The sequence below is a fragment of the Melanerpes formicivorus genome, unplaced genomic scaffold, assembly GCF_026170545.1.
Source record: "Melanerpes formicivorus ecotype bairdi unplaced genomic scaffold, bMelFor1.0.p_v2 SCAF_130, whole genome shotgun sequence".
In the NCBI taxonomy this organism is placed as follows: domain Eukaryota; kingdom Metazoa; phylum Chordata; class Aves; order Piciformes; family Picidae; genus Melanerpes; species Melanerpes formicivorus.
In genome coordinates, this window is record NW_027142482.1 from 581,656 (window position 1) to 598,698 (window position 17,043).

The 17,043-nt window shown below is 51.8% G+C and overlaps 1 protein-coding gene across 3 annotated transcripts; it reads right to left on the reverse strand.

Moving 5' to 3' along the window:
• Positions 1-3,202: 3,202 nt before the first annotated feature.
• On the reverse strand, positions 3,203-16,742 carry LOC137456556 (zinc finger protein 135-like). 3 transcript variants are annotated; one of them, XM_068168051.1, is made up of 3 exons: positions 16,669-16,742; positions 5,790-5,924; positions 3,203-5,276 (listed from the first exon to the last, which is right to left on the reverse strand). In XM_068168051.1, exon 3 carries the CDS (start codon positions 5,251-5,253, stop codon positions 3,868-3,870), a length of 1,386 nt encoding a protein of 461 aa, XP_068024152.1. In that variant the 5' UTR covers positions 5,254-5,276; positions 5,790-5,924; positions 16,669-16,742; the 3' UTR covers positions 3,203-3,867. The 3 variants fall into 3 exon arrangements, with proteins under 3 accessions (XP_068024152.1, XP_068024154.1, XP_068024151.1); XM_068168053.1 differs by lacking the exon at positions 16,669-16,742 and adding an exon at positions 15,191-15,808 and having other exon boundaries at positions 3,203-5,254; XM_068168050.1 differs by lacking the exon at positions 16,669-16,742 and adding an exon at positions 15,191-15,808.
• Between the last annotated feature and the right edge of the window lie 301 nt (positions 16,743-17,043).

Below are 17,043 nucleotides of genomic sequence, written 5' to 3' on the forward strand. Positions count from 1 at the left end.
AACGAGGTTGTTGATGCAGGTGCATGTCCTGTTGTCCCAAGATAACTGTCCATGTTTATAGCTACCAGTGTCTTGTTTTAGCTACATGCTGCAGGCACAGTAGTGTTTTTGCTAAACTGCTAGCTGGCTCTGCATTTATGCTGAGCATGGCCTACCACCATGTCAGGCTCTAGGCCTGCACTGCCAGATTGCTCACACTACTCGTCACTGGCATTGCCACAGGTAGGGGCCATTGATCCACCCAGACAGGGGAATTTGTTTTCCATGTCAACTGGAGGGTGTTGCGCACCGCAATGGCCCCCTCTAAAAATGGGTGTTCATGGTCACCCCCCATTGTGAAAGCACATCACGACCCCATAGGCACAGGTAAAAACAAAAGTTTCACAGAAGCTATATGTCCCTCTGGTCCCTGAATCTGAATGAAATTCAGGCTCTGATGACTTTCTCCAGCTCCCCCTATACCTGCCAGTGCCTGAGATGCACTAGCTACAGGCCAGCGGGGGGGCCATTTAGCTTTAGAAATCACTGTGACGTCTGCTCCACTATCAATAATACCACTAAGCACTATTTTCTGCTGACCGTACATCAGGACACATTGACAGATAGGACGTTTTTGAGAAATAGTCTGCACCCACAGAATCTGTGGATCCCCAGTAGACCCAAATCCTCTTTTGTTTCTTAAAGGTCCCTTTGCAGGGGGACGTTCCGATCCCGAGGGAAGCAATAATAGCTGTGCAATATGACTTCCCTTCGGTACCATGCAGGGAAGAAACAGAGTCCATGCCAGGATCTGAATTTTATCTGTGCTGTCAGAATCAACAACCCCAGGAAGCACAAAAAGCCCTGATATCGTTGTTGATGATATAATAATAATAATAATAATAATAATAATAATAACAACAACAGGTTGGAAGAGACCTTCAAGATCATCGCATCCAACCCATCAACCAATCCAACCCACCTAAATAGCTAACCCATGGCACCAACCACCCCATCAAGTCTCCTCCTGAACACCTCCAATGATGGTGACTCCACCACCACCACGGGCATCCCATTCCAATGGGCAATCACTCTCTCTGTATAGAACTTCTTCCTAACATCCAACCTAAACCTCCCCTGGTGCAGCCTGAGACTGTGTCCTCTTGTTCTGGTACTGGGTGCCCGGGAGAAGAGACCATCATCCGCCTGTCTACAACCTCCCTTCAGGTAGTTGTAGAGAGCAATAAGGTCACCCCTGAGTCTCCTCTCCAGGCTAAGCAACCCCAGCTCCCTCAGTCTCTCCTCATAGGGATTGTGTTCCAAACCCCTCACCAACTTTGTTGCTCTTCTCTGGACTTGTTCCAGCAAGTCAACCTCGTTCCTAAACTGAGTGGCCCAGAACTGGACACAGTACTTGAGGTGTGGCCTAACCAGTGCAGTGTACAGGGGCAGAATGACCTCCCTGCTCCTGCTGGCCACACTGTTCTTAATGCAGGCCAGGATGCCATTGGCCCTCTTGGCTGCCTGGGCACACTGCAGGCTCATGTTCAGCCAACCATCGACCAGCACCCCCAGGTCCAACCTCTACCTGGCTGCTCTCCAGCCACTCTGACCCCAGCCTGTAGCACTGCATGGGGTTACTGTGGCCAATGTGCAGAACCCGGCACTTCAATGTGTTAAATCTCATGCCGATGGACTCTGTCCAGCCTGTCGAGGTCCCTCTGCAGAGCCTCTCTACCCTCCAGCAGATCAACTCTTGCCCCCAGCTTGGTGTCATCCACAAATTTACTGATGATCGACTCAGTGCCCTCATCCAGATCATCAATAAAGATGTTAAAGAGCATGGGGCCCAGCACTGATCCTTGGGGCACACCACTAGTGCCTGGCTGCCAGCTGGATGTGGCACCATTCACCACCACTCTCTGGACTTGGCCCTCCACCCAGTTCCTAACCCATCGCAGTGTGCTCCCGTCCAAGCCATGGGCTGACAGCTTGGCCAGGAGTTTGCTATGGGGGACGGTGTCAAAGGCCTTGCTGAGGTCCAGGTAGACTACATCCACAGGCCTCCCCACATCCACCAGGCGGGTCACCTGATCATAGAAGGAGATCAGGTTGGTCAGGCAGGACCTGCCCTTCCTAAATTAATGCTGGCTAGGCCTGATCCCTTGGCCATCCTGTAAGTGCTGTGTTATTGCACTCAGGATGACCTGTTCCATGATCTTGCCTGGCACTGAGGTCAGGCTGACAGGCCTATAATTCCCTGGTTCATCCAACCGGCCCTTCCTGTGGATACCTAATATTAATGCCTGAGTTTTTACTGGGAGAGGAGCTGACACACCTCTTGGCAATAAATGTACCGTAGGATCAAGGAAAGTTACTGTGTTAGAGGTTGCCAGGTCCAGTCCTGTGCCACCTGCTGTTGCTGGACAGAGGTCAGAGATGTGTGTGCTGCCGACATCTGGCTGGATGGTGACAGCTGGATCATTTGTGTCAGCACCCGGCGCCATCCCGCACTCCGCATCCAGTTTCCCTGTGCAGGCTGACCTTGAAAATTATACTTAGATTGACATTGGTTAGCATAATGCCTCCCCTCCTGGCACTTAGGGCAAATCCCAGGTGCTTTAGGTTTGGCTCCGCTATTAGCTACCAAACAATTCTTTCTGAGATGACCCGGTTTCCCACAACCATAACAAACTTCTGTATTCATTGGACCATTCATAGCTACAAAAACTGCAGCCATAGCTTCATATTTATGTCCCATTGCACCTATCTTATTACATGCTTCAATCATTTCTAGCAAGGTGGGGGTTTGATTAGGCAAAGATTTTAACAGCTTTTTACATTCTGCATTTGTATTTTCCACAGCTAATTTCAACAGTGACAGTTCCATTGCCTCCTTGTTATAAACACAATAATGGTTTGTGATTTGTGTTGTGGAATTCATCTTTAGGGCTGGATGGTTGGCTTGTTTTGAGAACAGAAAGTAAATGCTCAGATTGTTTTGGCTTCAGACAGGAACCTCAGGCCAACTTTCTCAGGAGCCATAGAATGTTTACCTCAAATAAGTCCTGTGCTTCAGCTGTACTTGTGTGAGAAGATATGGTTCTTCAAAGAGCACAGGAGAAAGACCTCCCCTGCCTCATCTATGACACCTACCACAAAGAAGACACATGCTCAAGAAGCCCAAGAAGTTGGTAGAACTCATTATCATGTCCCTGCCTTCTATTAAGAATAAACATGCATATGGAGATGGTGTAGCTATATAAAGAAAAGTTAGGATTTGTAAGAGGCTTTTTGGCAGAGACTGGAGGTATCTGTGGGGGGAAGTCTCTGCAGCCCAGCACGCCGATTCTCTCCTTTTTTTTTTTTTTTTTCCCCTGCTGCTTGCTTGCTTCTGCTTTTTAATAAAACAACTCTCACAAGAAACTTGGAAATTTTCTTGTGTGGTCCATTTATACCACCCAATATAACTCTTCAAGCTCTTCCTCAAGACTTTTCTGGGAACCTCACTTTGACCATCCTGAACTGGGCACACAGCTCAAGCCCCATTCCTAGGGAACAAATGTCTACAATAAAAGCAAACAGAGAGGATTTGGTGAATTTAGGATTTTTATTGACACAACTGGGCAATGGACAGAATTTTTAGCCCAAGGAGACACAAAGGGGGAAGAATCAAACCCTGGCAAAGCTCACCCCAGCTCCAATGGCTGTGCTGACTCAGCACTGCAATTGTTCTCATCAGCAATAATAGGTGTTCAGAAGGGCAGGAGGTGTTTGTTCCTGCTGGAGTCCCTAACCTCTGAGAAATGCAGACCAAAAAGAGGTGATTTTGGTCCTAGAAAAGCCTTCTCAGGGGATCACGATTACCCCAGTAGACCCTGGGTAGATCTATTTGTACCTCCCCCGCTCTGGGGGCTGGTCACTGGTGTGGCTGAGGCAATGCGTGGTTAGATAGGAGCTGCTGCTGAAGCTCTGGCCGCAGTCAGCACAGGTGAAAGCTTTCTCACCCGTGTGCACACGACGGTGTCTGGATAGGTAGGAGACGCAGGTGAAGCTCTTGCCGCAGTCGGTACAGCTGTACGGTTTCTCACCGCTGTGGATGAGTTGATGCTGGATGAACGTAGTGCTCGTGGTGAAGCTCTTGCCGCATTCAGCACAGGGGAACAACTTCTCTCCGGTGTGGATGCGGCGGTGGATGGTGAGACTGGAGGTGGTTTTGAAGCTCTTGCCACAGTCCCTGCAGGTGAAAGACTTCCCAGTGCTGTGCACACTGCGGTGCCGTGTGAGAGAAGATTTCTGAGAGAAACTCTTGCCACAGTCAGCACAGCTGTAAGGCCTCTCTCCTGTGTGGGTGCGCTGGTGATTGGTTAGGTCGGAGCTGCGGCTGAAGCTCTTGCCGCAGTCGGCACAGCAGTATGGTTTGTCACCCCTGTGGATGAGTTGGTGCTGGATCAATAAAGTGCTTGTGGTGAAGCTCTTGCCGCACTCAGCACATGGGAACAGTTTCTCTCTGGTGTGGATGCGGCGGTGGATGATGAGTGTAGAACTGCGACTGAAGCTCTTGCCACAGTCCCTGCAGGTGAAGGACTTCTCACTGGTGTGCACGTTGCGGTGCTGCCAGAGAGAAGACATGCGAGTGAAGCTCTTGCCGCAGTCATCACAGCTGTACGGCCTCTCACCAGTGTGCGCACGGCGATGGTTGGTGAGGGCAGAGCTATGTCTGAAGCTCTGTCCGCAATCAGCACAGCTGTAAGGCTTCTCCCCAGTGTGGATGCGGCGGTGGACTGTGAGCTCAGAGCGTTGCCTAAAGTTGTGGCCGCAGTCAGCACAAGTGAAAGGTTTCTCTCCAGTGTGGGTCAGGCAGTGACGGATGAGGATAGAGCTCTGTCTGAACCTCTTGCCACAGTCACAACAGACGAAGGGCCGGGGGCCGGGGCAGGGGTGCTTCACCAGCTCTGAGCCACATGGGAAGCTCTGCCCACACTCAGAGCACCGATTCAGCTGCTTGGGTGGCACTGAGGGGCCTGTTCTGGCTTCACCCTCCTCTGCACATTCCTTCTCCTCCTCAACTTGGTCACCTTCATCCTCACCATTAGCCTCCTCTTCATTCTCATCCTCCTCATAGTCACCATTCACCTCAGCATCATCATCCTCCATCCAGTCCTCTTCTTCCTCCTCATCCTCTCCCTTGGGTATGCACTTGGGCTGCTCCAAATTGATCTCTAGATGCTCTTTGTCCTCCCAGCTCTTGTCTGGGTCCTTCTGTGAGGCCATACTGTGGCAGGAAGGGGTCACAGCTGTGCAATAGGGAAGATGGAAGCACCTGAGCCCAGGACCTGAAACGCTGAGATCCTGCCTGGGTCATAACAGTCCCTGACTCCCAACACCTCCCAACACCCAGCTGCAGGAAACAATGCAGAGGGAACTTCAAACTTTCAGTTTCTTCCACAGTGTGGGCTCAGGCCTCTAATATCTGTGCTGAGAGCCCAGGTTCCTGTGACCAGTGCCCTGAGGTTCCCTGAAGCTTACAAGTGGTCTTGTTCCATGCTCCTCTAGCCTGGCAGCATTGGCAGGGTGGTTCCTGGCCCAGGTCCTGTCCTTCGATCTCTATTGGCTCAGACAATGACTCAGGAAGACCAAACCACCCCCAACCTTCTCCCATCACTTTCCACATTCTAACCCCAAACATCATGACCTGACACACAACTGCCCCTAAACAGCCTGGGGAGTTCTCAGACTGATGTCCCTCAGAGACCCTGGAGAGGTGAAATGTGGTGGGCATGAGGGGCTGGAGGAGGTTGAGGGCTGACCTGGGAGCCTGGGGTCCTGTTGTTGCCCCAGTCTGGGTTCTTCACCTGCTGGGCTGCTCCAAGGGGCAGATCTGCAAACTCTGCTCTTCCCAAGCACACAGAGGCAGGGCTGATGCAGAAAGAGGGACTCAGACCCTGGCAGAGAGAAGCAAAAGGCTTAGAGGAGAGCACTGACCTGAAAGGAATGGCTCAGCATGGCCCAGGACCAGGCAGCACAGCTCAGCCTGGCTGAGGGCAGCTTCCAAGCTCAACAGCACAGGCACAGCACACAGCGAGGGCTGCTCAGGATGGGAGACCTCAACAAGTGCAGACTCAGCTCCTTGCCCAGCACACAGCCCCCAGCACACAGCTGCAAGGCAGCACCACAACACAGCTGCCTCCACATAGCCTCTCCCAGGCCTTGCCTGCAGCTTCCTCCCACTGCCTGCTCAGGACTCTGCTGCCTGCAGCTGCATTTGCCAGCAGATCTTGCTCTGGCCCCACATCACCTTCCTGGCCCTGCCCCCAGCACACCCACTCTGCTCACCTCTGCCTTGCACACACCTCTCCGCTGCCCACTCCCCAAGAGATCAGAGCAGCCCTCAGGACACACACAAAGAGAGGTTCATGCTCTCTGGAGATACAGCAAAGGGGGAAGGGACTTGTTCAGATTCTTGCTAAACCTCTTCAGCCCTCACTGGGATGCTGGAAGAGTCTCTGGCTCCTGCACAAACCTGACCCCGCCAGCACCTTTCAAACATCTGCAGCCCAAAGAGACTCAGTGGAAAGGATTTTGGCTTCCTTCTCTCCCTGAGCATTTCTCTCAGCTTACTCTTTGCAGTTCTCCTGGAGCTGCCACTCCACATCCCCAAGAGAAAATGAGATTTGATAGGAGGGCACAGTGCCCATGGGCTGCTGCTCATCTCCCAGCTGACACATGCAGAGCTGCAGCACAATTCACTCCTTTCAGCTCCTGAAATGCTGCCAGATTCTGCCATTTCCAGCACACACATTTGCCACATGGGACCTGTACCCTCCACCCTCTCCCCTTTTTTGGGGGACAAGGCCTAATTCCTGCCTGACCATTCCCAGGCCCTTCCCTCATTCCCAGCCCAACCATGTTCCTACTGCCTTGGCTGTCCCATGGCCCTGGGTCCCCTACCTCCACTGCCACTGCAGATGGAAGGGTAGAGCGGGAAATGCTGTGGCTGAGGAAGCATCTACGGAACTGGGCTGGAAACAGGAGCACAAGAATGGAAGGAGCCTGAGACTAAAGGCTGGGATCAGCTGGAGGGATGAAAGAACAGCACCAAGCCAAGTCGGGGGTTACAGACGAGGGCAGGGGAGGGACTCTGCAGCCACTTTTATTAGAATAAACCTTTATTAGAATAAACCAAACCAGGTTGGCAGAGACCTTCAAGATCATCGTGTCCAACCCATCAACCAATCCAACCCACCCAAACAGCTAACCCATGGCACCAAGTACCCCATCAAGTCTCCTCCTGAACACCTTCAATGACGGCGACTCCACCACCTCCCTGGACAGCCCATTCCATAGCTCAATCACTCTTTCTGTATAGAACTTCTTCCTAACATCCAACCTGAACCTCCCCTGGTGCAGCCTGAGACTGTGTTCTCTTGTTCTGGTACTGGGTGCCTGGGAGAAGAGACCATCATCCGCCTGTCTACAACCTCCCTTCAGGTAGTTGTAGAGAGTGATAAGGTTACCCCTGAGTCTCCTCTTCTCCAGGCTGAGCAACCCCAGCTCCCTCAGTCTTTCCTCATAGGGCTTGTGTTCCAAACCCTCACCAACTTTGTTGCTCTTCTCTGGACTCGTTCCAGGAAGTCAACATCCTTCCTAAACTGAGGGGCCCAGAACTGGACACAGTACTCGAGGTGTGGCCTAACCAGTGCAGTATACAGGGGCAGAATGACTGTGCACCTCATGCAACTGATGAGAGAAAGGGGGACAGAGAGGGAGTCAGAACTCAGTTGAGTCCTGCCATGGGGTATGGCTGGGCTGTGTGGCTAGAAGACCTGAGTGCCTGCTTGGGCTATGCTAGATGTCAGGAGGAGGCAGGGGACTGCCCTGAGCCAGGGAGGGTAGGGGGTCAGCTGCTGCCAGCACCATTGGAGGCAGGAGCCAGGCAGAGCCACACAGCTGCTGGACTAAGCCCTCCTACCCCCTGCAGCCTTCACCTTCCATCTCTCCATCCATTGCTCCATCTCCACTCACTTCCTGACCTCTCAGAGTCCCCAGGGCTCCTCCAAGTCCCCAGGGCTGTTCTACACAGCCAGCATGGCCCAACAGAAGCCCCTGGATGAGAGCATGGAGGAGAATCCCTCTGGTGGGCAGAAGGCACTGGGATGTCTTACAGCAGAAAGTAGAGACCTCCAGAAGGGACAGCAGAGTCCAGAGGCCCACCAGAAAGTGTCATCTATCTTAGTTCATTCCCACAAGGCCTGAACCCACTCTTTACAAAGGAACAGCACAGGCTCTCCAACCTCCTTTTCCCTTCCTCTCTGCTCCCAGGAACATCTTCTGTGATCTCTCTCTACAGAGGAGCTTTGAGGCCTTGGCAATGCTGCCAACTGCAGCCTGGAGCGCCCTGGCTCACCTGGGAGCTGCCTACCAGAATGTGTAACTGCATCTCTTGGGTAGGAGGGAGGAGGGGCAGAGAGGCATGGGGGAGGGGGAAGGCATTTGGGGCTTGGGGTTCTGGCCCGGTTTGGTGGAGCTTGGAGGAAGCTTTGGCTGAGGGAGGTTGCTTGGGTCCCGTGGCTGAGGTGCACTATGGATTGTTGTGGATTTGATGCTTTGCACTGTAGGATGCAGCTCTGAACAACACAGCCATGGAAACTGCCCAATTCTATCCAACCCTCTGGGCAGAGCTTTGCATCAAGTCCTTTGACAAGGCACAGAGAGAGCCTCTCTGGCTCCTGAAACCTAAGACAATACCCTGCAGAACAAGTTAGAGGAGCTCAAGGGGACAAGCTGCAGAGGTGGCCCAGGGTAACCTCCTGAACAGGTTCAACAAGAGCAAGGGCAGAGTCCTGCCCCTGGCCTGGGACAATCCTCACAATCAGTACAGGCTGGGGGAGGAGGGGATAGGAAGCAGCCCTGCAGAAAAGGACCGGGTGGTGCTGGTGAAGAAGAAGCTGGCCAGGAACAGACAGTGGGAGCTTGCAGCTCAGAAGGCCAAGGGCAGCCTGGGCTGCACCAAAAGCAGCATGGCCAGAGATGGACAGAGGGCATCCTGGCACTTGGCTCTACTCTGCTGAGACTTCACCTGAAGCACTGCAGCCAGCTCTGAGGCCCTCAACCCAGGAAGGACATGGACCTGATGGAGAAGGTCCAGAGGAGGGACACAAAAATGACCAGGGGCTTGGAGCAGCTCTGCTACGAGGACAGCCTGAGGGAGCTGGGGGTGTTCAGCCTGGAGAGTGACCTTCTGGTACCTGAAGGGGACTACAAGAAGGCTGCAGAGGGACTGTTTGCAAAGCCTGCAGGGACAGCACCAGAGGCAATGGCTTCAAACTAGAGCAGAGCAGATTGAGATTGGATGTGAGAAACAAGTTCTGCACCAGGAGGCTGCTGGGTCCAGGGGCTTGAGGGCCCATCCCTGCAGATATTCAAGGTGAGGCTGGACAGGGCTCTGGACAACCTGATCTAGTGGAGGATGTCCCTGCTGACTGCAGAGGGGCTTGGACTGCATCACCTTTGCAGGTCCCTTCCAACCCAAACCACTCCAGGATTCTAGGATTCTAAGTGCAGCCTCCAGGAGGAGGAGGAAGAAGATGAGGCAGCGGAAGACAATGAAGAGAACAAGAATGTGGAGAACCAAAATCCCTTCCAAACTCCTCCAAACCTCTGCCAAATTCCTTGAAAGCTCTTCAAGCTCAGCAGAGTTCATTCTGAAGAGAGCTAAGGGAGTTTCTAGGCTCAGGGATGTGTTGCACACTCTTCACAAATGCTCCAGAAGCTTTCCAAGTGCCCTCAAACCCATCAGCACAGCTCTGCTAGCACAGAATGCCAGGCTGCAAAGGACCCCAAGGCTCAGCTGCTCCAACCTTGCCAGCTGTCACTGGATTTGAAAGGAGCTGGCCCAGCCCCCTGCCAAACTGAGCCTTCCAACTCTGCCCTGCAGGGGAATCCACCACTGCCCTGGGGAGATGATTCCAATGGCTGACTGGGAGGGAAAAGCTTTTTTCTCTGCAGGGCACTGTTCCACTTTAGCTCAACTCTTGCAGCAGCTCTTTGAGATCTGCCTTTTGAGCATCACAAACTCTGAAGCACTGCAGTGAAAAGCAGCTCAGCTTCACCTTCCAACTGGCTGAACTCTCCCTTTTTAAATTCAAGGCAGGGGTCAAGCTCACACCCAGCCCCCAAGCTCAAGAACCAGCAACTAAGGTCAGAGTCAGCTCCCAAGCACAAGAATCCAGATCAGAAATGCAGAGCCACCTCCAGAACTCACACCCAGCCCCCAAGCTCAAGAACCCTTAACTATGGTCAGAACCTCTTCCCAAGCTCACACCCAGCAACTAAGCTCAAAAGCAGATCCTGAGCTCAAGAACAGGCAACTGAGGTCAGAACAGCTTTGAAACTCACACGCAAACCCCCGGGCTCAGAACCAGTTTCACAGCTTTGCTTATTTCAAGTTTCCTTCATTGCACTTCTGCTAAGTGTCTGCTAAATTCAAGCATTCAGAGAATGCTTTGGGCTGGAAGGGACCCCAGTGATCAGACAACTCCAACCCACTGCCATGGCCACAGACACCTTCCACCACACCAGGCTGATGAAGCCGTCATCCAACCTGCCCCTCAACACCTCCAGGGAGGGGGCAGCCAGCACCTCCCTGGGCAACTTGCTCCAGCCTCTCACCACCCCCATTCAAAACAATTTCCTCCCAAGCTCTACTCCAAATCTACCCTCCTCAACCTTCAATCCATTCCCCCTTCCAGCCTGGACCGTTCTGTGATCACACTCTGAAAAGTTCCCTCCCAGAGCTGAATGAACACTACTAGATGAGTAGTACACATAGAGCATGTATTCAAGCACCAGAGGTTTTTCCAGTATATAATGTATTTGTGTGACAGAAGTTCATAGAGCTAACCTAGAATCAAGCACTAAAGTGACACTGATTTATCAACATCATCAGAAATAAATGCTAGCACAGAAACTAAATCATAGATGCTGTGGAATTATTTGCTAATTAACCTTTAAAAAAAATTACCTGTAACTTAACAACAAATTCAAGCATGTTGCATAAAGTTGAAGTAAGCAGTTGCAAAGAACCCATACTTCAGTGCATCAGTGCAATACAAGCACACACAAATTCAGATATGGTACCTTTAGCATATATTTATTAAATAGGCATATTGAACACTTCTGCTGTTTCTCTCTTACACAAATTAAAATCCCTTTACCCAAATTCAAGACCACATCCTTTGATTTGCAAACAATTTTAATATATCACAGTATCACACAGGTTGGAAAGGACCTCGAGGATCATCGAGTCCAACCTATCAACACAGACCCCATGACTAGACCATGGCACCAAGTGCCACATCCAATCTCCCCTTGAACGCCTCCAGGATCGATGACTCAACCACCTCCCTGGGCAATCCGTTCCGATGACGAATGACTCGCTCGGTGAAGAACTTCCTCCTCACCTCGAGTCTAAACCTCCCCTGGTGCAGCTTGAGACTGTGTCCCCTTGTTCTGGTGCTGGTTGCCTGGGAGAAGAGGCCAACCCCTTCCTGGCTACAACCACCCTTCAGGTAGTTGTAGAGGGCAATGAGGTCACCCCTGAGCCTCCTCTTCTCCAGGCTAAACAATCCCAGCTCCCTCAGCCTCTCCTCATAGGGCTTGTGTTCAAGGCCTCTCCCCAGCCTTGTTGCCCTTCTCTGGACATGTTCAAGTGTTTCGGTGTCCCAGGTCACAAAGTACCTGGTTAGTTTCTGAAGGATGAAACACCCTTTGCCATTTATCTCTGATATAACCAAAGCATTACGCTGCAAGTTTTGAAATCACAAAACAAAACACAGCTTTAGGTTAAGCAGTAATTTTTTTCCCAATAAACAGCTGGAAACAGGTTAATGTATTTTCAAGCTATTTGACACAATTCTCAAGGCATTTCTCCAGAGATGTCTCAGAGTTATCTGTGGGAAGACAAGCCACCTATTCCACATGAACTAAATCAGGCTGCATTGCACTGTGCTGCAGGGAGCTTTGCTAGTTTGCAGCTTTGTTAATATATGGATCTCAGGGCTCCACAAATCAATTGCACCAGAGACTTCTCTTTTCTACATTCATCCTTATTCTTAGAGCCTCTTAACTCATAATTCACTTCCCTTTCTTTTTGCATTATCTGAGTTATCCTGCTCCTCCGTTTCCCCAGTGAACTGGAGGCGTACGATGTAAATTGTAAGCTGCTCCAATGAATATAAACCATACCACACCAATACCAGTCACCCAGGCAAACAGACTGGTATTTCCAGAAGCCTATCATAAACACTTCTGTGCAACGCTCAAGAGAAAGTTCACAGCATGACTGAAGATCAAATAGTATTTCCTAAACAAGAAACCCTGATGTAAACATAATCCGAAGCTCCCCTATTCCCTTGCCACTATTTCAAGTGATCCACTGACCTTATCTCCAGCTCCATGGCACAGAAGCAAGGTAGTTATCTCAGCAATACTGTGGGCCATTCAGAGCTTACCAGTTACAAGCTTTCACAAATCTAATACAGACCTTTAAGTATGCAAAGACAACCCCATTCTGTATATGTTCCTTAAAATAAACTTCATGTAACGCACATTACACTATACCAGAGCAAAGTGAACACTGATGAAGAAAACGCACATCTCTTGGTCTACTACAGATAGAAAGGTTTCCCAGGTACTGTAGCTATAGAAATACAGCCACTTGTTGTTAAGTAACTGGAGTTTAAAAGCTGGTTAAACACAGCTAACCTGAAGGAATGCTACATTCTTCCTAGCACTTTATGTAAGTCAAGTCTGCCTTAATCATCTCAGTCCTTTAAATTACAGCCTGTCAGTCCACTTTAACTCCTGTCCAGACACTGAGAACACACTTAAAGCTGTCCAAAAAGAAAGCTTCCCAGCATCACTTGATCCACAGAATGCACATCATGTACCTGTGTACACATTAAGAAAACACGGTGACGGACCAACAACGCGCTCAGCAACCCGAATGATGGGAAGTCATGAGTGAGCACGGCAATTAGACAACTGCTATGATCCATGAGACTGGACATAGCTTTATTATTAATGACAATAATTACTACTCATAACTAGATCAGCATTTGCACCAGCATTTCATCACAAAGTTTGACCCTTGATAGCCAGAGGGCACACGTACAACATCAGACATCAACAAGAGATAAGCTCAGGATCTCCTATTTGAATTCATTTGAGAGTTGGGGGGAGTGATTACAGACTGAAAGGCCTACATACATTTCTCCATCTCTAAGTATGTGGTGTCAAAAATGTTATAACATTCTCAGCACATACCTTGAAAAGTTTTTAAGACCTAGTGGGTTTTTTTACTACTTTCTCCCCCTTGCTGCCTCCAAGTCCAAGCAGGATGCCTTCTGCACTTCACTGGCCTACTAGCTTAAAGTGCAAGAGACACAAGAGGGAAACAAATCTGAAACTATGCCTTACACATTGTAAAAGAGACTACTTTCCTCCCCTCTCCCATCTGCACTTAATTCTTCTCTTTTCCAGCATACTGTTCACTGCCTCTAATTGTATGCTGAGTTCCAGTCTTTCTGAGCTGACAGTCCTGGGCACTACACACTATTCAAAAAAGGACACAATGGAGTCAAGACCAAGTAATAAATGTGTGGCAATGCCAGCAACGAGCAGTGTGAGCAATCTGGCAGTGCAGGCCTAGAGCCTGACATGGTGGTAGGCCATGCTCAGCATAAATGCAGAGCCAGCTAGCAGTGGAGCAAAACAGTGCTGTGCCTGCAGCATGTAACTAAAACAAGACACTGGTAGCTATAAACTTGGACAGTTATCTTGGGACAACAGGACATGCACCTGCATCAACAACCTCGTTGTGTCATTGGTAGTTGGACCAATAATCTGTAATAGTGCAATGTGTGGTCACTCAGAGGGAACCAATGGAGCTATGCCAACAGGGCACTCCGAGTTTATATAAGTTGTAGCAGTTGCCTTGCTATGCACTTCTGCCTTTCCTGTCTCCTGTTTCTTCTACACTTTACAGTGCTATACTTGCACTACAGGCCTGCTCCATAGGCCTGCACCTCAGGCCTGCACCATCGGCCTGCAACACTGGAACAACAAAGGAACAATACTTGATCACATTGGTCAGCCGTATTGATTCCTATCTCCGTCGCCTCCCATATCTGGCGCCCGAATACACCTGAACTCGTGGACAAGGGATCCTCGGACTACAATACTCAATATGCAATATGAATAGAAATTATCATTTTTAGTAATGTACAGTTTTGAATCCTTAAATTTTTCTTTCCTGTACTAATAGCTTCAAACAGAAGTCAAACACACTAACAGTTAGGTTGCCAGTTACCCTGTTACCAATCACCACATAGTTGGCTGTTCTATTTTTTTGTTCCTTTTTGATCTTGGTCTACTACTTAATGAGTCTACCACAGGAGCAACCTCAGTCTTTCAGATGTTGATACATTCCCCCTCATCCCATCACTCCCAGCCCCTCACAAAAGTCCCTCCCCAGCTCTCCTGCAGCCCCCAGCACCCCCCACAAGGCTGCTCTAAGCAGAGCCCTTGAGCTTTCCCAAGGGAAATGTGCAAACATATGGACTGACTCCAAGTATGCCTTTGGAGTGGTACATGCCCAGGGAGCCATCTGGGAAGAACCAGGACTGTTGTCAACTCAAGGACTGGTATTAAACATTGGGAAGGGATACTGAGGCTGCTGGCAGCAGTGCAAAAGCCAAGCAAGTCAGCCACAATGCACTGCAAAGCACACTAGGGGAGACCACCAGTCAAGAAAGAGGCAATGGACTGGCAGACAAACAGCTCAAAGGGTGGCCAGGGAGGGAAGGTGGCAGAGTTTGTTTTGATCCCAGATGGCAAACTGTCAGTTGAGCAGCAGAAATTAATCAAAGACTTCTTAGGGACTAGGGTAGGAAAGGGCTGGGCCAGGAGACCTGATGGGAAGTTAATCACACTTACTAACCTCCTCTGGGCTTTTGTTCAGGTACAACAGGCAAAGACTCATTGGAAAATTGGTTCAAGAGTGTCTAGTATGAGAATTATCCACCCCAGGAGAGCAGGTAAGCAGCAGTGTGAGGTGCGTCTGAAAACTAACCCCAGGGTAAGGAGAGGAGCTAGACTGGCACGAACAAAGCTTCAGAGGTTACTAAAACAGTGTTACAAGGGGCAATACCTCGCTCTGGGACACCTGCTGATGTTTCCTCAGACACAGGACCTCATTTTGTGGCCAAGGTGGTACAGCAAGTAAGTAAAATCTTAGAGATCGATTGGTAGCAATGCAATTGCTTTGTCTTCTTCTGAAGCCCCTCCAATGAAGCTCCAGGACTTCTCACCACCAAAACCATCAAGAACAGGCTGCCCCCAGTCCAATCCAAACCTTTCAGTCCAATTCAATGCAGTTCCTCAGCCACAAGCAGACACTCAACATCTCAGCCTCGTTTGGTTGCCTGCCAGCAAGCATTTCCCCAGAGGCAGAGCAGCTGAAGCAGAGTAGTCTGCTTCTGACCATGCTTCCTGCCAGCACAGCTGACAAAAGCTCTGCACAGCTCTCAGCCTGCAGCCACAGAGCAAAAGCTCCTCCTGCCCTGAGCCTTTCTGTGTTTAAGAGGTCTCCAGACTCAAAGTTGTTCTGCAACCCCCCAGGGAAGATTTGTGCCTCAAGAGATTGCAGAGCACAGAGGCCTTGGAAGCCACCACCCCCAGCACAGCCAAACCGACCCACAGCTGACACCAGCCCCAGGCGCTCCTAAGCTCAGGCTCAGCACAGCACCCACGCCTGACACCCCCACGGCACCCAGCACACAGCCTGCCCACAGCTCCCCCCCGCGCCTGGCCCTCAGCCCAGCCGCTGCCCTTCAGCACAGCAGCCGCCCGGCACCTGCCAGCACAAAGCCCCCAAACCCCCAGGGCTCCCCCCCCACACCCCCACAGCAGCCTCTGCTGCAGGCCACACCCCACGCTCACCACCACCTCTCCTGCACACAGCAGCCCCCACAGCGCCGCTGCCAGCTCAGCCCTGCTGCCAGCCCAGCCCCCAGCACAGGGACACAGGGCCAGGGCCAGCCCCTGCAGCCCACCAATGGCTCCGCCTGCAACACAGCAGCAGCCAAAGGGGGCCTGCAGCTGCCCCGAGCAGGGGGAGGCAGCAGCACAAGGGACCCCCAAACACACCCACCCCGACCCCACCCCACACACCCCTCCCACAACCCCACACACCACACCCACCCACCCCCAACACCTCTGCCCTACCCCCACACACCCAGAGACACACCCCCCACCTCCCCACACCACCCCCAACACCACACACCCCCACAGCTCCCCACACACTGCCCACAGACACACACAGCTCCCCACAACCGCAGCCCTCCTCGCAGCACCCCACCACTCCCCACTCCAAGCCTCCCCACCCCGACCCACACCACAGCCACACACAGCCTCCCCCAGCACCACCAACTCGCAACACACAAACCCTACAAACCCTGCGCACTCCGCTGCGCCCCGACCACCCTCCCGCACCCCACAGCCCCCAACACCTCCCCCCAAAACCCCGCACACCCCTCCCCAACTCCTCCACACAACCCTCACTCCGTGACCGATCGCACACCCCCCCTCACCAGCCCCTCCAAAGCCCCACACATTCCCTCACCCCACCTTCAGCCCGCACAAAGCCCACGCACAGCACCAGGCCGACCAAGAGCTCAGCGCACACCAAGCTGCCGGCCCCGGCCGGCTCCTGCCGAGCACAGAGCGCTGCGAGGCAGACCCCGGCCCGGCCGCTCCGCCTCAGGCGCTCACGTGGCACTGGCAGCGCCAGCAGGGCTTGGGGCCGCAGAGGAAGTCCCTCCCACACCCGCCCAGGCGCAGCCAATCAGAGAGGCGCCTGGAGCGCGGCAGCTCCTCCCCCTGGGCGCTGCCGAGGCCCAGCGAGGAGCTGCCACTGCCGGCCGCGGCCGCCATTGTTGCTGCCCCGTGGGGAGCGGCAGTGGTACCGGAGCGCGGGAGAAGTGCCGGCGGTGCTGGCGGGCG

Excerpts from the sequence above, each read along its gene's own strand:
- LOC137456556 (XM_068168051.1), bottom strand. The coding sequence starts at position 5,253 with ATGGCCTCACAGAAGGACCCAGACAAGAGCTGGGAGGACAAAGAGCAT.